This window comes from Manihot esculenta, chromosome 2, assembly GCF_001659605.2.
Source record: "Manihot esculenta cultivar AM560-2 chromosome 2, M.esculenta_v8, whole genome shotgun sequence".
NCBI classification, from domain to species: Eukaryota; Viridiplantae; Streptophyta; class Magnoliopsida; order Malpighiales; family Euphorbiaceae; genus Manihot; species Manihot esculenta.
In genome coordinates, this window is record NC_035162.2 from 8,558,504 (window position 1) to 8,580,338 (window position 21,835).

At 35.6% G+C, this 21,835-nt stretch overlaps 5 protein-coding genes across 16 annotated transcripts; 3 read left to right on the forward strand and 2 right to left on the reverse strand.

The window, feature by feature from the left end:
- Positions 1-967: 967 nt before the first annotated feature.
- On the reverse strand, positions 968-2,189 carry LOC110608522. The gene is made up of 4 exons (XM_021747768.2): positions 2,021-2,189; positions 1,677-1,911; positions 1,429-1,547; positions 968-1,240 (listed from the first exon to the last, which is right to left on the reverse strand). Exons 2-4 carry the CDS (start codon positions 1,905-1,907, stop codon positions 1,096-1,098), a joined length of 495 nt encoding a protein of 164 aa, XP_021603460.1. The 5' UTR covers positions 1,908-1,911; positions 2,021-2,189; the 3' UTR covers positions 968-1,095.
- A 913-nt stretch (positions 2,190-3,102) lies between these two features.
- Positions 3,103-6,412, forward strand: LOC110608497 (uncharacterized protein At1g76070-like). Of its 8 annotated transcripts, none has more exons than XR_006349248.1 (4): positions 3,103-3,565; positions 3,809-4,639; positions 4,716-5,222; positions 5,316-5,566. XR_006349248.1 is itself a non-coding variant. In XM_043952651.1 (2 exons), exon 2 carries the CDS (start codon positions 5,571-5,573, stop codon positions 6,156-6,158), a length of 588 nt encoding a protein of 195 aa, XP_043808586.1. In that variant the 5' UTR covers positions 3,124-4,639; positions 4,716-5,570; the 3' UTR covers positions 6,159-6,412. The 8 variants fall into 8 exon arrangements, 1 of the variants encoding a protein (XP_043808586.1); XR_006349243.1 differs by having other exon boundaries at positions 3,103-4,639; positions 5,316-5,434; positions 5,533-5,556; XR_006349244.1 differs by having other exon boundaries at positions 3,103-4,639; positions 5,316-5,442; positions 5,533-5,554.
- A 1,952-nt stretch (positions 6,413-8,364) lies between these two features.
- LOC110608958 (phospholipase D delta) lies at positions 8,365-14,337 on the forward strand. Of its 2 annotated transcripts, XM_021748237.2 has the most exons (10): positions 8,368-9,704; positions 9,907-10,023; positions 10,249-10,443; positions 10,531-10,833; positions 10,933-11,001; positions 11,146-11,293; positions 12,067-12,215; positions 12,849-12,998; positions 13,454-13,654; positions 13,752-14,337. In XM_021748237.2, exons 1-10 carry the CDS (start codon positions 8,751-8,753, stop codon positions 14,046-14,048), a joined length of 2,583 nt encoding a protein of 860 aa, XP_021603929.1. In that variant the 5' UTR covers positions 8,368-8,750; the 3' UTR covers positions 14,049-14,337. The 2 variants fall into 2 exon arrangements, with proteins under 2 accessions (XP_043810040.1, XP_021603929.1); XM_043954105.1 differs by lacking the exon at positions 9,907-10,023 and having other exon boundaries at positions 8,365-9,704.
- A 70-nt stretch (positions 14,338-14,407) lies between these two features.
- On the reverse strand, positions 14,408-16,314 carry LOC110608959 (pentatricopeptide repeat-containing protein At3g46790, chloroplastic). The gene has a single exon (XM_021748238.2). It carries the CDS (start codon positions 16,190-16,192, stop codon positions 14,642-14,644), a length of 1,551 nt encoding a protein of 516 aa, XP_021603930.1. The 5' UTR covers positions 16,193-16,314; the 3' UTR covers positions 14,408-14,641.
- A 963-nt stretch (positions 16,315-17,277) lies between these two features.
- Positions 17,278-20,457, forward strand: LOC110603970 (serine/arginine-rich splicing factor SR45a). 4 transcript variants are annotated; one of them, XM_021741990.2, is made up of 9 exons: positions 17,312-17,400; positions 17,503-17,566; positions 17,960-18,076; positions 18,315-18,443; positions 18,577-18,600; positions 18,750-18,849; positions 18,932-19,081; positions 19,840-19,909; positions 20,086-20,457. In XM_021741990.2, the coding sequence occupies exons 4-9, from the start codon at positions 18,412-18,414 to the stop codon at positions 20,250-20,252; spliced, it is 543 nt and encodes a 180-aa protein (XP_021597682.1). In that variant the 5' UTR covers positions 17,312-17,400; positions 17,503-17,566; positions 17,960-18,076; positions 18,315-18,411; the 3' UTR covers positions 20,253-20,457. The 4 variants fall into 4 exon arrangements, with proteins under 4 accessions (XP_021597672.1, XP_021597678.1, XP_021597682.1 ...); XM_021741998.2 differs by having other exon boundaries at positions 17,317-17,400; positions 17,547-17,566; XM_021741980.2 differs by lacking the exon at positions 17,960-18,076 and having other exon boundaries at positions 17,278-17,400; positions 18,755-18,849.
- The last annotated feature ends 1,378 nt before the right edge of the window (positions 20,458-21,835 follow it).

A 21,835-nucleotide genomic window follows, 5' to 3' on the forward strand; every position in this document is an offset into this window, starting at 1 on the left:
CATTCCAACAAAGGAATAAAATTTTGAAATAATAAATATAGGTTTTATATTCTAACTATTTAATAATAAAAGTATTAAATAAATAATATTTGGTTGACGATCCATTAGACTTGTGAATCCTTTGCTTCTTTTTTCCTTCCTTCTTTCGGTTCTCTCCGTCTAGTTTATTTGGCAGGGGTGATGAATCGGCGTACAAAACCTTTTCTTTTCCGCCTGCGGTGAAAAATATCGTCTCAATTGAGATTGAAAGAGCACAAGGAACCGCTCCGCTTGGTGTGGAGGAATAGGTCAATAACATTTACGCATCTCCCGCTGTGGTGCTTGGTAGCGGAATTGATTGACTCCGCATAAAAAGTTATAAAATTAGAATTAATTCCATCGATTATTACTGTTTTAAGAAAATTATCCTCCTCCGAATCTGTAGACATATTTTAATTATGAGTTGTATTAGTTAATCTACATAGTCAAAGCTAAATAAATTTTTATTAAATAATTAACAACTATCACATACTGTAAATCAAACTACCGCATATAGCCGTTAAATCAAAGAATGCTCTAAGACTTTATTACAAGATGCTCAATTTTTTTGAGCTAAACTATTGAAATTATTCTAAGTAAATATTTTTATCATTTTAAAATTTATAATTTCAATAATGATTCCACTAGGACTTTAATCGGCTTCACTAGTTTTATTATTGAAGGAGCTTTCTGCCGGTGATTTTACTGCCTTTCTTGTTGTCAGCGATTCACAAATCTAGGATTAGATCAGATTAGATGGCTTTGTACTATCAGTTCGGGACTTCGCCTCTTGGTTTTGATCTTGGGCTGGTCTCTATATTGTTTTCGGATCCTATAGACTTTTATATTTCTGTGTTGTAGGTCTTAAACATTTTTCTTTATCAATGAAATATTACTTTAAAGGAAAAAGAAAAAAAAAAGCAAGCTTTCATAGAAACTTAAATCCGAATTAAAAGAAGCAGATTAAGCATCGTACTTTATTAAGAGGAATAATGTAGCATAATACATATTTCATTAATCACCTTAATTGTATGATTACATGCGCACTATAAAGGAAGTCTTTTTTTTTTTTTTTTTTTAAAAGACCCCAAGAGAGGTAGGATAAAGAGGAGTGGGCTTAAATGAGAAACAATTTGGAACATAGTTGGAACTTCTTCTTTTTGCTGGATCCATTGACTCAATGGCTGGTTGGTTCAAATAAGCATACTTGCTCTTGGTCCACCTGCTTATGTTTCTCAAAATAATCCAATTAGAAAACAACTGGAAAAACATCAAAGAGTGAGTATTATTTGATTTCTCATCAATTGGAGATTATTAATTCTCGTTAATTATTTATGGGTAGAAAAATTCAGTTTCCAGATAAAACAATATGGAGTACAAAATAATGGGCAGTCAGAGAAGTAAACTGACCAATCTTTTATACCAACGCGCACTTCCTTCTTGTTTTCATCTTTTGCACTTACGAGGATGCCATCCTTGCAGCCATTTTCATCCTTCAAGGACTCTTCAAATTGCTTATAGTCCTCTTCCTACACCAGACAAACCTTCAGTCCAAGTCAAGGAAGTTTACTAATTACCGGCCGGCGACAGATCCCTGGTAGTGTTGATGTGATTATCCGGTGAGTGATTAGTGAGCAAGTGTGAATATGAGATCTTACCGTGAGATTGCGAGCTCTGAGACGTGCTGCTGCCTTGATAGCAGCAAGGAGGTGATCCTCTTCCTTAAGGTGCTTCTGCCTCCAAAACTTGGCAATCTCTTGATTAGTCACGCTTTCGGGAGCAGTTTTTCGAACCCAGAATCTTGGAAATGGTGGTGGTGGTGGCGGTGGGGGGATCGATGGTTTTCTTTTTGTGCTGCCACTTTCTGTTTCAAGGTTTGTTTGCTTCATCGTTCTGGTTGATTCAAATTGTCAAATATGTTACTACCAGAAGCAAAAAAGAAGATATCAATCAAAGAAGAAGAGCTAATTCCATAAAAACACAGCAGAGCTACTAATCTAACCTAACTTTCAATTGACTGGCAGATCGGGTTGCTGGTTAGTGCTTACAAATCCCTTATTAAATCTGACTCATGATTTGTAGAAGGTTGGTTATGTGCATGTCGATCTGCAGAAGTTATTGAATGTGGACAACTGAATAATTGGACTGACTTTAGGCAAATAAAAAAGGACCGACCTTTTTCTTACCAAATTAAAAATGACTCACCTTTGGCAAATATATATCTATATATATTTGTGAAGGGGCAAATCAATATTGAATGGTAGGTGGGTTAAGGGTGTGTATAATGGTGTAAAAAATTAAGATAAATCACACACCGACGCTCGCCTGTGTAGAGTTGTCTCTGCCCAAGAAAATCTATTGTCGTCTATACGGTTGTGTGATTTCAATTTGGGTTTGAGATTGATTTTCTTTATAATCATAATCTCATGCAGGTTTTAACTACAAATATTAAGAACAGTATTATTGTTTATAAATTATTAGTTTTGGGGATTTCAGAGAATCTTAGTACAAGTTGGCGTTCTTTTTTCCTAGAATTTGAAGATTATGATCTCATACAGCTTCTGTGACAGAGACCTTTTGATTTATGACATGTTAACAAAAACCATTAATCAAACTTCCAGTTTTTGTGCTTGAACCAAAAGATAAACTTGGAAAGCCAACAAAATTCATACATAATTTTATAAAAACAACGATCAAATTAAATAGCAATTTAAGATGTCAAAATACATTTTTTGGGTCTAAAACTATTAGTCTCGCAGAAAATAAAATTTAATTTATAAGAAATTTTTTTAAATAAACTAATTTATTTTCATTATTTATTTGTGATGTTAAAAACAAAAAAATTGTGATTTTATTATAACAATAAAGGTAATGAATGAAATTAAAACATTTTTAACTAAAAAAATATTATTAATTTATTTATTCAAAAACTAAAGTGTGATTTAGAAGATAAAATTTTACCTATATGAGATTTATATCAACTCAAAATATAAATAAATAAGATTTTATGACTGTTTAGATTCGCTGTAATTATGCAAATTGGAGTTGGTCAAGTTTTCCTCGGTTTATATGGGTTGCAGAAGCACAACCCAGCACTGTTTGTTCAATGGTTCTCTATCACATACGACGTACCGTTTCGGTAGTTTGAAATATGGAGTGCCAAATTCTGATAGCCAAGCAACGGCAGATCGTATTGTGTCGATAGCAGCTACAACACGCTTTCAGTGATCCAAGTCGTTTCTCTATAAATAGGCCCTTCGGTCCCGTCCCCTTTACTTCGTTCCCTGGGGGGTTCTGTTGGCTTTTTGCTGCCAATCTCCCTACTTATTTTCAGAACGGTACCAAATTTGAAAAAATACCTGAAGAAGGACAAATAATTGAGAATTAGAGACATTTTGTAACGAATTCCGGTTATAGTTCGAAAACCTAGGGTATATATATACCCTTATACTATCAGATCGTAATGGATATGAGATTTCCACACTCGTCGGCGGAGGTAGCCAAAGTCCGCAAGGTGCAGATCGGCATAATTAGCCCTGACGAGATTGTAAAATCCCTTTTATCCCATTATTTCTTTTACCGTCTATTCCGCTGCTGAAAAATTAAAAAGATGTGCAAAAAGAGATGTTGAATTCATTGCTATGGTTTAACTTCCAGTTATCATTTGCTATATATTACTAGTATGTTTTCTTCTTGTGTTGTCGCACAGGATTTAGTGTTCCTTGTGCTAATGTTGTGAAACTTTTATGGAATTTTTTTGAATCATGTTGCTGTTTGCTGGCAGAGACAGAATGTCTGTATTGCAAATTGAGCACAGCCAAACTACAGAGAGGGGCAAGCCCAAGCCAGGGGGTTTTAAGTGATCCTAGACTGGGCTTGACTGATAGAAAGATGGAGTGTGAAACGTGTACTGCGAACATGGCCGAGTGTCCAGGTCACTTTGATCATCTGGAGTTGGCCAAGCCAATGTTTCGTTTAGGCTTTATGAAAACAGTGCTGCATCATGCTAACTGTTGTTTTAAATTGTTCCCAGATTCTGGCTGATGAGGAACGTTTAAATAAAATTGTTATAGTTTTTCAACTAGCTGATATCTGGTGAATTGACCGAGTTGTCTAAGCATGTGGAAAATTGGATTTTAAGTTCACATAGTACGCACCAGGGATGACTGATAATTGTAATGAGAATTAGCAGCTTCATGCACAAGTAGGCGCCATAGAAAGTGGTAGCTGTCATCTATTTCTGCTTAATTGCTAAATCAGTCGGCAAATTCATAGGGCATATTTATGACGTTTTTCTATGGTGTTTGATTGCATTGCTGCAGGACGACCACAAGTTCAAGCAAGCTTGAAAATAAAGAATCTGATACAAAAGGCTTAAAATGATTCTTGATGCATGCAAGAACAAGGTTAAATGGGATAGTGGTGATGACATTGGTGTTCACGGTCAAGATACTGAAGCACCAGTTATAACGAGTCGTACTAGCTGCGGCACTAGATGACCATTGAAGGTGTGAAGATGATTGGTGAGTACAACTGTACAAGGCTCAAAAGAAAAAAAAATGATGATTAGCAATAGCTACCTGAACCTGTCGAAAGCAAGCAGATACTTCCAGCTGAAAGGGTAATTCCCTGTACTTTGGGAAATCTTCTGCCTTATGTCCAACTTGCACGCTGTTAATCCTCTATTTGCACTGCAGGTTCTTAGTGTTCTGAAAAGGACAAGTTTTGAGGACTGCTACTGGAGTTTTAATCCAAAATATGCACGTCCAGATTGGATGATTCTTCAGGACATTCCAATTCCACCACCTCCTTTGAGGCCCTCTGAGATGATGGATACATCCTCTAGGAGTGAGGCAAGCTTTTTTATTTTCCCATTGATTGTTCATCATAAAGAAGCTAAATATACTTATGTTGATCATAAAGAATCTGAATAATGCTTATGTATTTGTTTTTGGGAAATGTGGAGTTTTGGCGTTTGTACTTCAGTGATGAGAAATCAAAGATGATTCTCATTTCTTGTCTATGCTGAATCCAGGATGATTCGACTCATCAGTTGGCAATGAGAATTTGAGGAAACAGGAGAGTGGTGGAGCTCTTGCTCATATTATATCAGTGTTTGAAAAGTTGTTGTAGTTTCACGTGGGGCATATTTTGGCAATGACTTCCTTAGACAGCCGTATACAAGAGACGAACTAGAGCGTCTGGTAATTGACTACTTGCTGCTGGCTAATTTTGGATTTATAATATTCATTACCTGTGTAAAAATTTGAAAATTGTGTGGCTTGTTCTATTACTAGAAAAATGAAATGGTACACAGGGAGAAGGAAACGTGCCAGGTGTAATGCTCTCTTCTAGAGAGGTTGCTTTCACAAAGTCAGAACCAGAATTTGACCACGCGAAGCACGTGTCTGACCAGGTATTTGGGTATGTATTTTATTACATTCAGGCCGGCTAAGAAAGTCAACTACAGCCTCACTTAGCCTTCAAATTCTCGCTTTCTCTGACATGAAACAGGATTTTCAAGCCAATTCCTGAGAGGCAAGGTGATCTTGATGGGGAAACAGCAGAAATTTAAAGGCCAAGTCTTAAACTTTCTACCAAAAGCAGCGACTCCTGTGACCTTTCTGAGTCCACCTCCAAGTCCAATTCGAACCAATGCTGGAAAAGGACTTTCTAGTCCAAGAGTATCACTTATCCCGAAGGAGGTAAGGAGAAGAGCAAGGAGTTTAAGCTTTGATGCAAGAGAACCCACTTCTCCCAAAGTTTCGTGCATGGGCCAAGTCAAGAACAAAAAGAAGAAAAAGAAGAAGATGATGATGATGGACCTCACAAAACTACCAGACAATGTGCTATGTTCTTGTCCTGGAGCAATAATGAGGATTTTTAAGAGAAAGCAACAAAGTGGGGAATCCGATGTCTCCAATAAGAAGCCACCTACGGAAGAACAAATCCCTTCCTCGGGTCCTTCGAAACAATTAGCAAGTGGTCGAGGTGTGTTACAGAAATTCGATTTGAAGGTTTGTGACGTTGTAGGGGCTGCAGATGGGGAGAGCTTTTGTCCACCAGATGAAAAGCTTCAGGATATTGTAACCTCTGAATCCATGTCGATGGATGGAGAGATTGCAGTAAATCCAAGATAAGATGTAAATTTGTGGAAGAAACGAGCCATGTCTCCTATTCAACTGTAAAATAAAGCAACAGTTTGCCGCTTCAGTGCAATTGAGTACATCGAGTGTGAGCACTTGTTTGGGATTTAATCTAGAGCCGGCAATTTGAACAATCGAATTAATGTGTGTGATTTAATGTAAACGAGTTTATAACATTCTAAAAATAAGTTATTCAATGATTCATTACTTAATCGAATTAATATATTATTTTGATTTATTTTGATTCATTTGAATGTATTACATGTCATCATCAATGTAATGGTCAAATCTATTGACAATTTTATAATTTTTTTTGGGTACATATTATTAGGTATTTAAAACTTACATATTTCTTAAAAGTTAACTTATGAATACTTCTATAATAAGAATGCTTAGAACAAGTATTAAATTACTTTTGAAATAATAATTAATTATATTAACTTATTTTTTATTTTAATAATATATTTCAACTAGTAATTTAAATTCAAATAAAATTACTTACAAATAAATATTTTTATTAAATTTAATAAATAATTTTTAGATCATTAAAATTAATATTAATAATTTATTTAACTTAATGGATAAAAATTTATAATTAGTTAAATTTTAAAATTAAATGATAATATTAATAGAAAAATATTTGTTATAAGCACCAAAATAAAGTATTTCCCAATCCAGTTTATTTTATTTTAGCTTATAAGTGAAAAAAGAGCTTTAAATATTAATTTGATTAAGTAAAACAATTTCTTATATTTTCTTTGACATATTAATTTCAAAACAAAAGAATTTAAATAGATTGTAATAAAATCATACATGATTTAATTTATTTTTTAAAAATAAAAATTTTATAAGTTAAAAAAAAGAAATGCATGCTTTCATTTTAAATAAAAAACTTAATAAAAAATGAAATGAATTAAATATTTATGAAATCATTGATTTCAAACCAGAGATTAATGTTTCCATACAACTTGAAACATATTGTTTGACACAACCAGAGATTATGATCATTGTAAGTTCTAATTAAAGTTGATATATGGGTGCGTGTATTAGGCTGAGTCAAAATTTAAAGTTGATAGTGATGTCAAAAGTACATATCCGAGGAATTAACGATCTCGGAATGGTAGCTAACTTGAAGGAGAAATGAGTTCCCACGTGAACTGAAACGGAGACAGACAGGATTAGACAGCCTGCTTCCACCTGCAACTAACCCTGAATAAATATTTCTTAATTTTATATTGTTTAATTATCAAGTGTAATATTATATGAAAAAGAAAAAAGAAAAAGAAAACATGGTTGATGGGATTTTCTTCGACTTTTGCGTTGTATTCTAAATGATGAATATGCCAATGTTGCTTCCTTTTTCTTTTCCCTGCCAGTTTATGCTGGACCACGCACTAACATGATTTTGGTTCAATTCCAAATCGAAAATCTGAATTGGTTTCAATTGAAAGGGGAAAAGCATATTTTCTAAAAAAGGGAAAAGCATAAGAAGTAATTTATTACTTGAAATAAAATTAAAAAAGAAAAATGATTGTTTCTTCTAGAAGTTGAGAATAAATAAAGTTGAATTGTAGGAGTAGTTTTGGTTTTGAAGGAAGGGGGGTGATGATTGGTTAACATTTTTTCATCTCCCTTTTTGAAGGGGATTTTTAATGCATTTCATTTTGTTGTTTGATGTTGCTGTTAAGGTAGCATATACAAGAAGAAAGCTTACAACTTTCAGGCTATTTGAGCATCTTCCTAACAAAAGAATTATGTACAATGGTGTGTTGAATTTTGATTGCCTCATGGGTGGAACTAGAAAAGATAATGAGTCTCTATTCTTTCAATCCCTAAATAAAAAATTAATTAAATAAATTAAATAATAAAAATATAAAAATTAATTAACTAAAAAAATCAAATAAAATCGATTGTATTTGATTCTTCAGTTTCAATCAATTATTGCTCTCCATCAGAAAAACCGTCTTTCTCTAAAAGCCTTCGATGGATCATCGGTTGCGTAACTGATGAATGTGGGTGACATGTTTCAATTCAAGCGTTCCACATGACCGACTTCACCACCTCGTCTCTGTTGTTGTATCCAAAACTGTAATTAGCATCATTTTTTTATTATTATTATTTTTAACATGACACCATTAATCTCACATCGCTTGTCTTCATCTTCCAACCACCGAATTCAAATCGTGCCATTTCATCAACCTTCCTTCGTTTTCATGGCCTTATCTTCCCCTACAGCAAATACCCAAAACACCCATTATTTGATATTTTTGATAAGAATAACTCTGCCTTGATTTTGATTTAATCTAAATTATTCCCTAAAATAATCATTCGCTGTCCCAAACCCCGCCAACAGTCTCCACCTTTCACGACTTCTTAGCTCTCTGCTTCAAGCAAACACACCCTGTACACAAACCTTTACTTGTCTCTGTTCACAATTCACCTTCAAATTCCTTTCTTTATCGCCTTCTCTCCTCTTTTCTACATTACCCACATCTCCTGTCTTCTTCTTTTTCTTCCAATTTCAATAAATTTGATATCTTCTTCTTTACTTCTCTACTTACTGCTCTGTTTACAAGTTCTGTTTCTATGGGTGAGATCTCTGAGAGTGAAAAGCAGCCAATTTGTCTTCATGGGGACCTTGACTTGTTTATTATTGAAGCTAGACGATTGCCTAACATGGATTTAGTCTCCACCCGTGTCCGCAGTTGTTTTGCTGGTTGCACCCCACACTCCACCGCTGCCGCTACCTCCGCCGGTTCCACCGACGAAGAGACAGGTGAAGAAGACCAGAAAATTCATCGCCACCGTAACATCGTCACTAGTGATCCTTACGTTACTGTCGTCGTTCCTCAAGCCACTGTGGCACGCACTCGTGTGATTAAGAACGCGAAAAACCCCAAGTGGAGGCAGCGGTTTTGTATTCCTCTGGCTCATCCGGTAATTGACCTTGAATTTCATGTCAAGGATAATGACCTTTTTGGAGCAGAGCTTATCGGAATCGTCAAAATCCCCGCTCGAAGACTCGTCACCGGGGAGTCGATCAGCGACTGGTTCTCCATAATTGGCTCCTCGGGCAAGCCACCGAAGCCGGATACTGCACTACATCTGGAAATGAAGTTTACGCCTTGTGAGAAGAATCCATTGTACCGCCACGGTATCGCCGGCGATCCTGAACATCGAGGAGTGAGGAATACGTACTTCCCTTTAAGAAAAGGAAGTACAGTGAGAATGTATCAAGACGCCCATGTGCTTGATGAGATGTTGCCTGAGATTGCAATTGACGGCGGGAAGGTTTATAAGCAAGAGAAATGTTGGGAGGATATTTGCTATGCCATCTCAGAAGCTCACCATATGATTTACATTGTGGGATGGTCTGTTTTCTATAAGATTAAGCTGGTGAGAGAACCCACCAGGCCATTGCCGCGAGGTGGGGATTTGACTCTTGGGGAATTGCTTAAGTACAAGTCTGAGGAAGGAGTGCGAGTGCTGTTGCTGATATGGGATGATAAGACATCGCATGATAAGTTTGGTATTAGTACGGTGAGATTTCTTGTTACCATTGCAGTTCTCAATTTGCTTGATTTTGTCAGTTAATAAATGTGATAATGACAGCCGCAGGTGTCCCCCTAACGCCATTTCTGCTGTTTCTGGCACTAATTGGTTATTTTTCGGGGGCAATGGAGGTGGCTAAATATAGTTTGTATCTTGATTATTTATTGATGTTAAATTTCATCGGCTGCAGCCAGGATTGATGCAGACGCATGATGAGGAAACCCGAAAATTTTTCAAACATTCGTCTGTCATCTGTGTATTGGCACCGCGCTACGCCAGCAGTAAGCTTAGCTTTTTGAAACAACAGGCAAGCTTTATTTTATTTCAAAATGAATTGTTGTCGTTTTGCAGGTGTCTGTGGTACAATTTGAGAATGGATTTGACTTTACCTATATTTAAGTGTTTTACTGTACAAGCTTTTACTGTATAGTTAACACCCTGCTCTTTTACTTCCTCTCACGTTGTTTCTATTAAAATTCATTTATTTTTTGCTGAACAAATTCACATTATTGATTGTTTTGGTTCTGTCCAGGTTGTTGGAACTGCCTTTACGCATCATCAGAAATGTGTTCTTGTGGACACGCAGGCGTATGGTAATAATAGGAAGATAACTGCATTTTTAGGAGGTATTGATCTATGTGATGGACGATACGATACTCCTGAGCATCGGTTGTTCCGTGACCTTGACACTGTATTCAAGGATGATTTCCATAATCCAACATTTCCTGTAAGTGATTGTCCGGAAAATCTTTCATTTTTAGACTTTTTTTTTTTTCTTTTTTAATTTTTTTTTATTTATTCTTGTTTTTATAAGGCTGGGACCAAAGCACCAAGGCAACCGTGGCATGACTTGCATTGCAGAATCGAAGGGCCTGCTGTATATGATGTTCTTATAAACTTTGAGCAGCGATGGAGGAAAGCAACAAAGTGGACAGAGTTTGGATTGCGTTTCAAAAGGGTATCCCATTGGCATGATGATGCATTGATTAAGATAGAACGGATTTCATGGATCCTAAGTCCTCCTTTTGCGATAAGGGATGGTGTAACAATAGTTCCACCAGATGATCCCACTGTGTATGTTTCCAGTGAAGAAGATCCTGAAAACTGGCATGTCCAGGTTGTATACCGCAATTTTTTTTTTTTTTTTGTGAAGGTGGAAGTTCCTATTTATTTATTAATTTATCCCTTATATTTGTAATTTATTTTCCTTTTGCAGATTTTTCGGTCTATTGACACAGGATCATTAAAAGGATTTCCCAGAAGAGCCCAAGATTGTCAAGCTCAGGTTTTTATGCAATGAGTTGACAGTTTCCCTCATTTTTGCTTATGATATAAGCTAAAGTGGATGATACCACCATCTGTAATGTTAATTCACACTTAGGGTATCCCAGTAGTATCTTACATCTTCATGCAAAATTTTCTGTTGTAGAACCTCGTGGCCACGAAAAATCAGGTGGTGGATAAGAGCATTCAAACTGCATACATCCAGGCAATCAGATCTGCTCAGCATTTTATATACATAGAAAATCAGTATTTTCTTGGATCATCGTATGGATGGCCATCATATAAAAATGCAGGTCCAGATTCTGATAACTTGTTATGCAAGTGTTCTTTTTGTTTGTTTGGATGACTTTGCTTCCATTGTTGATGGCTTGATGCTTCTTTTGTCATTGCAATAGAAAAAGAAAATTAAGTGTTGATGTCTAAATTTATGTATGAAACTTTGGTTTTTGGCAAGACTTAAGCCGGGGCTAGCCTTTTTCAATACCTACTCCAAGACCACTTCCGCTATTGTTTTTCCTTTCTAAGAGTTTGCCTTTTACTGGAGAAGATGTTTTGTTTTTGTATTCCACTAGTCATCCTTGTACAAGATGCCATTTATTATATTGAGCATTTAGGAAAATTGTTCAACCGAAATTTTCCTGTTCAACTTTCAAAAGAAAAATAAGCCATTTTCTAGGAAAATTATTTTTAATGTTCACAAAACAGGAAATCACTTTTTGAACTTAAACAGACTTATTGAAAGTGAGTAACCTTTAACTTTAAGGATATTGCATAGACACAGATTCATTAGCATATCAACTATTGCCAATCGTCTTTGGCTGTCATCAGTCATTATTGCTTGGCTTAGATTGCTAGCAATGACCACAAATTACTCCATCGTTTTTTTTAAGCTACCTTTGTCGTTTTCAATTAAGGTTGATATACTGTTATCTTTGGCTTAATTATTGCTAGTCACATCTGTATCATACTCATATTGTTGTCTAAGTTGTTTGGCTTGTGACTTTTGAGATATATATCTGGGCGAGGGGCAACAGTTGTGGACTGAAACCATGAATATAATGTGCAGGAGCCGACAATCTTATCCCAATGGAGTTGGCGCTAAAGATTGCTAGTAAAATTAGGGCCAATGAGAGATTTGCTGTGTATATTGTGCTCCCAATGTGGCCTGAGGGTGACCCAAAAAGTGATACCATGCAAGAAATTCTGTACTGGCAGGTATTGTTGTCTCAAGATGTAATAATTTATGTGAAACATCTTTACATTTTCAAAGCAAAAAGGAATTGCATTTTCATTTTTCTTGCAACCATTATGTTTATTGTGCATCATGCGTGGGACCCTCCCCAGTACTCCGCCAGGGGGTATTAGGTTCTTCGTATAATGAGTTGCTAGTTTGAACTTAACAGTAATTTGACTCATGGGCATGATTCACTGCTATATCTTCAATTGGCATTTGTTCACAGAAGTGTGTTGAGGAACTTTAGCTGACAAAGGAGTTCTGCTATCTTTGCTATTGTTATGCCTTCTTATGTTTTTTTGCACATATGATTATGCTTTTGGAGAATATTATGAGATTCATAGGTTTCTGGTTTAGCTTGTTTCTTATACCGTAAGTATGGCGGTGTGACTGAAATTCTTGTTGGAACTTGGAGTTTCAAGTAAGAATTTTTTTGATGTCGTTTCAAACTGATAGAATACTATTCAATGGCTCAGAATTATAAGTTCATTTTACTTGGGATCTTTCTAGAAAGTTTGATTAGTTTGTTGAGAGATGTCAGGGAATTTGTTTTGAGAAAGTGAAACAATATGATGAACTGACATTTCTGACAGTCATGAGCTCACCTTATGCAGAGCCAGACGATGCAAATGATGTATGATATAGTTGCAAGGGAACTTAAATCGATGCAAATGGATTCACATCCTCAAGATTACCTCAATTTCTTTTGCCTCGGTAATCGGGAAGAAAATCCACAGCAGATGTCCAGCACTAATGGTGAAGCGGTAATTGTTTTAAATAGTTCTCTTTAGTGCTTTTGGAAATCTGTTATTCATGACATCAACTGTTGCTGTCCATTCAGCAATGACTATAGTTCCATAGACCATTTATTTTAGGTTAAAATGTGACTGCATCCGTAGTCAATAACTGAAGGGGCTTTTAGCATTGAGATTTTCAGTTTAACTTCTTGCTCTCAAAAGTTTTAGAGTTCATGTTTCCTCTTTCTTATTTACGTACATGCATAAATGTTGGTTTGTTTTTCTTTTTTTGTTTTTTTTTTCTTTCCGAATTTTTGTCTAAAATTTTAACTTTCAAGTTTCGGGGATAGCAATATATAGACATACAGACACTTTTTTCTAAGCAGCAGAAATGTTTCTTTTTTTTTTTTTTTGAAGTATTGCTTTGATTTGTTATATGCAAGAAACTTGCAAATTTCTGACAATTACAATTTTCCTATCAGATCTCGGATGCTTATAAACATCAGCGCTTCATGATTTATGTGCATGCAAAGGGAATGATTGTGGATGATGAGTATGTCATCATTGGATCTGCCAATATTAACCAGAGATCCATGGCTGGTTCAAAAGACACTGAGATCGCTATGGGTGCATATCAACCCCATTATACATGGGCTGCAAAGAAGAAACATCCACGTGGTCAGGTTGGATTGCCATTTTTCTTCCTCTTATAGGAGACTTTTGTTTTTGGGACTCTATTACGGTTGAGGAAATGGCCAACTTAATCAATGCATTTTGCAGATATATGGATATAGAATGTCCCTATGGGCCGAGCATCTTGGGGAGATCCAGGAATTGTTTGTGGAACCTGAGAGTTTGGAATGCGTGAAGAAAGTAAAGAATACTGCTGAAACCAACTGGAACAAATATACAGATCCGAATTTCACATTATTGCAAGGCCATCTTCTCATGTATCCTGTGCAGGTAGATGCTGATGGGAAGGTAGGCCTCCGACCTGGATATGAAAATTTCCCGGATGCTGGTGGTAAGGTGCTTGGAGCTCAATCCATCAAAATTCCTGATATTTTAACAACATAACCTTGCCTTGGCCACCAGCCCTCTTCCCTTGTGCTCATATAAAGCTGAAGAAAATATCTGGTACATTGCTGGGTTTCATAGTTTGACAGATTCAAAAAGCTGTGCTGTTCCATTCTTGTGCAAAGTGTAATGAAAATGACGTTAATATTGGTTTGTGAATACATACTGAATGAATGGTTTATAGCAGTGGTGTGGGTTCGCTTTGGTTTCGGTTCTTGTTAAAGTTTCTTTCCTTTTTTTTTTGTGATATTTTGATGAATTATAGGTTCGCATTTGATTTGGTTTCTTATTCTAATTATAGTAGTGGTGTGTTTGGTTCTGTTTTACCATTAAAAATTCACAGGACTATACTCTATGCTGTTGGCATTTTTAATAGGCCATTGCAAAAAAAATAGCAGAGGAACTCACAACAAAATGGTAGTAACTTGGGCTTGACTTGTTGGTTTGCTTGCTTCAGTCTGCAGCCATGTTTCCATTCTTGGTTGTTCTTGCATGCAACCAGTGGCTAAGGTGACCTATGATTGTGCTTTTCCAGGCCTATTTCCTTCGATTTCCCCCATTCTGTGTGAGCATCAAGGCACCCTTGCGAAGGGTCACATCTCCACTAACTCATCCCCCATTATCCTATCCAATCTCTCCAAAGCATCAAAAATCTGATCCTTACATGGATGAGACTCATCTTCAACGCCAAATGTGTGGTGAACACAATCAACCTCAATTGAACTACAACCAATTGGCTTCTTAATTTTCCTTTCCCTAAGCAACTTCCTAACCCTGGCTGAATCCTCCCACCTCTCTGCATCTTCATACATCTTGGCCAGGATTATGTATCGTCCAGCATTATCAGGGTCCAAAACAAACAGTCTCTCTGCAGCTTCTTCAGCGAGTTCTATGTTGTTGTGTATTCTACAAGCACCAAGCAAGGCACCGTAAACATTTTTCCTTGGCTTCACAGGCATTGTTTCGATAATCGCAACTGCCTCCTCAAGATATCCAGCTCGGCCAATGATATCTACCATGCAAGCATAATGCTCCTCGTTTTTCTCCACTGCATAATCTTCCATTCTTGCAAACAGTTCTCGCCCCTTCTCAACCATGCCTGCATGACTACATGCAGACAACAGACACAAAAATATTAAACCATCTGGTTGTAAACCACTCTCTGTTAATCGGGAGAACATTTGGATTGCTTCGTCAGCGTAACCATGCATACCATAACATCTTATAATTGCATTCCACACCACAATGTTCTTATCAGAGACTCGATCAAAAACATCTCTGGCAATGTTGACTCGACCACAATTTGCATACATGGATATGAGGCCACTGCCTAGTGCCGCATCAATTTCCATACTTGTCTTTATAATGTAAGAATGAATCCAAAACCCCAATTGGATAGCTGCTGCTTGAGCACAAGCAGGAAGAACGGTAACGAGAGTGGCATTATCAGGTGCACAGGTTGCCGGATCTCGCAGCATAGCCCGGAACAATGTCAGAGCAGCATCTGCATAGCCGTTTACAGCATAACTGGAAATCATTGAATTCCAACTAACAAGATCTCTCTGAGGAATTGCATCAAACACTTTTCTAGACATATCAACTTCCTGACACTTAGCATAAAATGCGACAAGGGCATTCCCCACAAACAAATCCGTGTCAAGTCCAGACTTCACTACATGCCCATGAATCACCTGACCATTCTTTTTGTCCCCTGAAACCCCACAAGCCTTCAGCACAAAAGGGTACGTGTACTGGTTGACACAAATACCGGCCAAACGCATTTCAGAATATATACTAACTGCTTCAGTATTTGGACCCATATTTGCATAGCCTTGAATAATCAAATTCCACAGAAAAATATCTCTTTCAAACAAACTATCAAACACCTTCCTTGCATATCCCATGTTTGAGCTCTCACAATATTTGCCCACTAACTTTGAAGCAACAAACCGGTTCTGCTCATATCCTCCTGTTATGATCTGACAGTGCAGTTTTTTGACGCATTTGGTGCCTTTACATTTCTGTAACAAGTGTGTATAATCATACGAGTCTCTGTATGGACCTGCCCACGTCCTTCCATCAGTGAAAAATCTGATCGGTGTGAATGGTATCCTCAGCTCTGCTTGCCTAATCAATCCATGCATTTGGACTTTCAAGGGAAAGATTTCCTTCAACCCTTCACTGACATTTGGCGTTCAACACTTGCGTTTCTCGAAAGGAAGTTAGTGACAAAGAGATGGGACTTTAACAATAAAACGGCGAGTCGCTCGATGTAAAAGATTTAAGACAAAAATACTATCAAGTCCCGGGATGTTTAGAAAATCAATTAATTTATCCATATTTAATAAATTATTTAGTTATAACATATATGTAGCTCATAAAACAAAACTCTTCAATTCTACTGAAACATCCATTAGCCTTTTTAAATAATATTTATTCTTTATAATTTTAATTATATATATTATTTTATTTTTATAATTTTAAATATTTATATTATTGATTTTCTCTAACCAAAATAAAAATAAATTTACTTTGACAGAAAATTAAATAATTTGATTCCATGAAATGTAGCAACATTTAAATAGAATAATTTTAATATAAACAAACTAATAACTTTTCTAAAAAAATTTAAAAATATAATAGTAATTCTCTCAAATATTCAATTATTTAAGTTGAAACTCTTTCTATTTTTCAATTTTAAGCCACAAGTCTGCTATCCGCAGATTGATTGACAAAATATATTTAAAAATTTTGAGATTCCATTTTCTTCCCCATTGCACTCCCCCAATAATTGAAATTCCCTATTTAAATTTAAACTGAATTTCATTTTTTTTTTTCATCTTTCTTCCAATTTTATCTTCTCTCCCCATCTCCTAAAAGTTAGCTTATAAAGTAAGAAATGCAACTAAAATATGAGCGTCCATTTAAAATTCAAGAGTAATTTGCAACGATGGTATATTAATTTAGAATCTGATTCTGCTTGACATATTAATTATGACTAATTATTTCAATAATGGTCAATAGTTAAATATTACATGTTAATAGTTAATTAGTATAGGATATTTTAATAAAAAAAATTAAAATCGAAGCACACTTTTAGTTTAAGTACTAAGCTTTTTATATATAAATTTAATAATAAATTTCATTTTTTAACAATTCATCTAAATTATGAATAAAAAAATCTTTTTTTTTAACAAAAAATTTATATTAAAAATATTTTATAACTGAGGTTCTGTTTCTTTTTCCGTCCTGTGTAAGGACCGGAAATCGCAAACTGTGGCTCCTTGCAAAAACTTCTTAACCCTAACTTTCAGGCTCTGCCTTTCTGCTTCTTGCTTTTAGGATCAAAATGGTGAGATTCTCTCTCTCTCTCTCTCTCTCACACGCACACACACTCACAATGTCCCATGTTAATGAATAATGATTATTGCCTTTTGCCTTTGATTTTTGTCAGTTAAGAGAACTGATCAATTTCAATTCCTTTTGCTTATTACGCAGGCGGATTCTCCTAGCAAAAGGTAGACCTCTCACTCTGATTAGATTGTCTGTTATTTCATGAGAGTTTTTTTTTTTTTTTTTTTTTTTTTTTTTTTTTTTTTTTTTTAAATTGGCTGTTTCTTATCCTCTTTTATGCTTAAAAATATTAGATATCCCCTTCTCTTCGAGCATTTTCATGAAATTAGGTTTTCTAAAATTTCCATCCGTATATAACTGTTGTTAGCGCTACTGTTAGGATTTCAAATTGGATATTTTGGCCATGGCGATGCTATTAAGTGTTATGCAATGTGTTGTATATGGGTTCACTTTCATCATGGGCTTTGGTAGGAAAATAACTTTTCTTTCCATGAGATTTTTCTGGGTTACTTTTTTTCACAGTAATTACTATATTTTCATTGTTCGTGCTCCTGCAGAGAAGAAATGGACATTGTCTTCCTGGGATTTTCATAGATCTAGCGATAGAGCAGAGCAATCTGTAGATAGTTTTTCGTGTTAGTGTGTTACAAAGTATATATTGGGATAGCTATTAGGTCGCTTCCTGTTTCTTGTTCTTTGAGTTTCTGGTACACCGTTCTGGAGCTTGAAAAGTACAAGGACAAACAATATTGGATTTCTATAAATGCCACTAGAATCTTTGCCATGTTTATTGGGAAAATTTGGCTACAGAGCTTGACACTCTCACTCTTAAATTGTGCTACTTCTCTTTTGTGTCTGCTCACACTCACTTTTTTCTTTTCTTTTATTTTTTTGGCACTCTGGATATATCAGGAATTCACAGTCTCTTTCCCCATGGAGAGAACAGTCGAGGTCTAGATCAAGACCCCATTCGAGGTCCAGGTCAAGGTCCGGGTCCAGATCTAGATACATGTCCCGGCCACGGTCCCGTATTCGTGGCAGGTATTAAAACTCTGGCATTTTATTGATTGTGTTTTTGGTATGAATGAATAGCCAAGTATATATATTAGTATTTTTGCTGTATTTATCAATTTTTTGATGGTTTCTTTACATGGATGGTGGTGCTTCTCTTTAGATCAAGATCCAGAAGTCGTGGCAGGTTAGTTGCAATTATAGCTTTGGAATCCTTGGTCACTTGTAACACTGGCGTGCTATTGTATTTGACATGTCTCTGCGACTGGTGCATCCACCTTTGCTTGTGTGGATAATCTCTTTTTAACTCTCTTCTCTTTGGAAATTATATGGCAGGACAGATGCTATAAATCCTGGAAATACATTATATGTGACTGGTCTGCCCACAAGAGTCACAGAAAGGGACCTAGAAGAGCATTTGTCTAAAGAGGGAAAGGTTGGGTTTCTTCATCTGATATGGGATCTACTTGGTATTACATATCCACAATTAGTTATAATACCTAATTTTTATTTACTAGGTTGTATCCTGTTTTCTTGTTGTGGAGCCGCGTACACGCATTTCTCGTGATTTTGCTTTTGTAACAATGGACACTGTTGAGGATGCAAACCGCTGTGTTAAGTATCTCAATCAATCAGTACTGGAGGGCAGATATATTACAGTGGAGAAGGTAATGTTATTGTAACCCCAGTCTTGAACATGAGTCAGACTTCACTGGATCGTTCTTCTGAACTTTTAGGTTTTCTGGTTATAGCTATGTTGGCAGCAATCAAAGATGATCAGTCCATCCATGTCAACTTAAGTGAAACAGCTTGATCAATGGCCAGCTTAAACAGCTTTTCAAATGCTTGTGATCAACTAAACATAGCAACTATATTGTTCATCAACTATACAACTTCAGCATTCAATTTCAACCTTCAACTAATCAAAGGACTTTACCAACAGCATTCAATTTCAACTCTCAACTAATCAAGGACATTATGAACCACTTTCTAATCAGGCTTATGGTATTCTATAATACCTGGCACTTGGTTAATGAACACTAGTAACGTGTGCTTAGTTGTTTTCTTAATTTCTTTGGTAATTTGCTTTACCTCCTTTCATGGACATTTTGAGAGAATGTTTATGTTTATTTGCATGTCTAGATATTCAAAATATAACTCTTTTACTCCCTTTAGGTGCCTTCTTAATACAACTTTTTGTATAATGTTTATGTGCATGTCTAGATATTGAACTTCAATCTTGTAGCTGTTGTGAAGCCTAGGCTTAACTTGGTGTTAGAGGCATCCCTCAACTTGAGAAAAATTTTCAAGTTTGAGGGAGAAAAAATTGCTGGTTTTGGTGGTGTTTCATGATACTGGCTTGTTGTTCAAGTTAAATATTTGTCATTGTGATATGTAGACTTAAGGTGGTCTGTTTATCTTTCAGTCACGGAGGAAACGACCAAGAACTCCAACACCAGGGCATTATCTTGGGATTATCAGCAATGGGGACTATGGTAGGTCTGGATTCCTAGGATTCTGTAAAGATGAAATGCTTGGTCTAACAGTTCCAATGAACGTACAACTTCCTTTTTAAAAAAAAAAAAAAAAATTTAGGGACAATGATGTTCTAATTTTAATGATGTTCTAATTTTAAGTTCTACTATTTTTTTTTTTCATTTTACTCTGGAAGGCTACCATGGTAGGAATCGTGGCTATGATGATTATCGTAGGTCTCCCAGGCGCTCACTTTATCATGGGGGTCGTGATTATTCTCCTAGGCGCTCTCCCAATGGTGGAAGGTCAAAGAGAGAGAGGTCCAGATCACCCTACTCGCCTCCTTATCGTGGCTCTAGGTGAGGCCATATGGTCGACTGTTCCATATAGTGAAATCATGGAGATGTATTTGTGAAGCCCTTTTGGGCTTGAGAAGATCATTTTTGTTTTGAAGACATGAAATGACTAATTGTTGGCGCTCCTTAATGTATGGGTGTTTTGCCAAACTTGTCGTTACACAGTTGTTTATGAAACTATGGTCGTGCTTGCAAATTTTGTTTTTTTTTAATCCTTTTATTTTTTATTTTGAGCACTTGTTAGCGTTGCAAATCTTGTTTCGAGCATGGCTTGGAACAATCCAGCCAAGTAGTCTAATACCATTGGCAGCTTGTGATAGGAGATTTATGTGTTACCGTCTAATTGTGCTATTAGATGCGAGGTAGAGAAATACAAGATAAATAGATGGGTCCATGTATCGTTCATCTTGTTTTGGACTATTGTATGCGCTTTGTCTATTTTTTTAGTTTAAAAAAAAATTTAGAGATGATTTTAATATTACTAAATAAAGTTGATTTTTTTTTTCAATTCTAAGCAACGCATTGAGTTGCTAGAAAAAGATTATTGGTCAAGTGTATTTATAACAGTGATTATATATATTAGTAGCGACTATTTTAGAATTTTTGTTTCCTTTCCAGTTTAACTTTCAACGTCTTATGTAAAAAATAAAATTCCCAGATGGGGGAGGAGATTTCTTCCTTGGTTATTTTTCAATGGCTGCATATAAATTGGAGGCAAATCAGTTTATTTCCGGGAAGGAGTGAGGTGAAAGTCGTCTGTTTTTTTATTATTATATTATAATTTCATTTGATTAGCATTAATTAGGACTTAATTAGTAAAATTGATGGTTAAAAAAATATGACATGGTTTAATTAATAATTCTTTAATTTAAATATAATTACAAATTCTTTTGAAAGGCTTAAGGTTTACGCCTAGGCCAACTAAAATGTAAGAGAAGCCTGGTCAAAGTGTAAAATCAAGCTCCAACCCAAATTTCTTGTTTGGTGGGTAGGGAAACCCGGGGGATAAAATAAAATAAAAAAAGGAAAATCGTCGGTGAGATGTATTTTGATTTATTCTCTCTATTTTCTGTCGTGTTGTTTGGATGAATAAAAAGAGAAGGACTGCCCATTTATTATCTCGTCCTTTTCCTTCCCTTGAAATGAGACAGATGGAAGAAATTTATATGTTTAGCTCAAATGTTTCTTTCACTTAGTTTCTTTGCCTCTCTTTTCCGTGTTTCCAAATAAAGTAAGAGTCAATTACGATTGAAAGGAACACAAATACGGAGTCAACATTTAATTGATCAAATGATAATTTTCCTATTTTGTAATCTTCTGTGTAAACCCTAATTTTTGGATTTGCGATTTCTTTCATTATCAATTGTCCCTTTCACTTGTTGCCTAAAATCTAAACTGATTAAGGTTTCGTGTTTTTTTTTATTTATTTAAGTATTAATATGCTTGACTATTTTGCATGAAATATTAAAACATCTTATAAATAAATTAAATTATAATATTTTTAGGTGTTTAATTCAGCTAATGTTTTAATTATCAATAAAAATTCCAACAAAAACAAAGAATTAAAAAAATTAAAATAAAAATAGATTT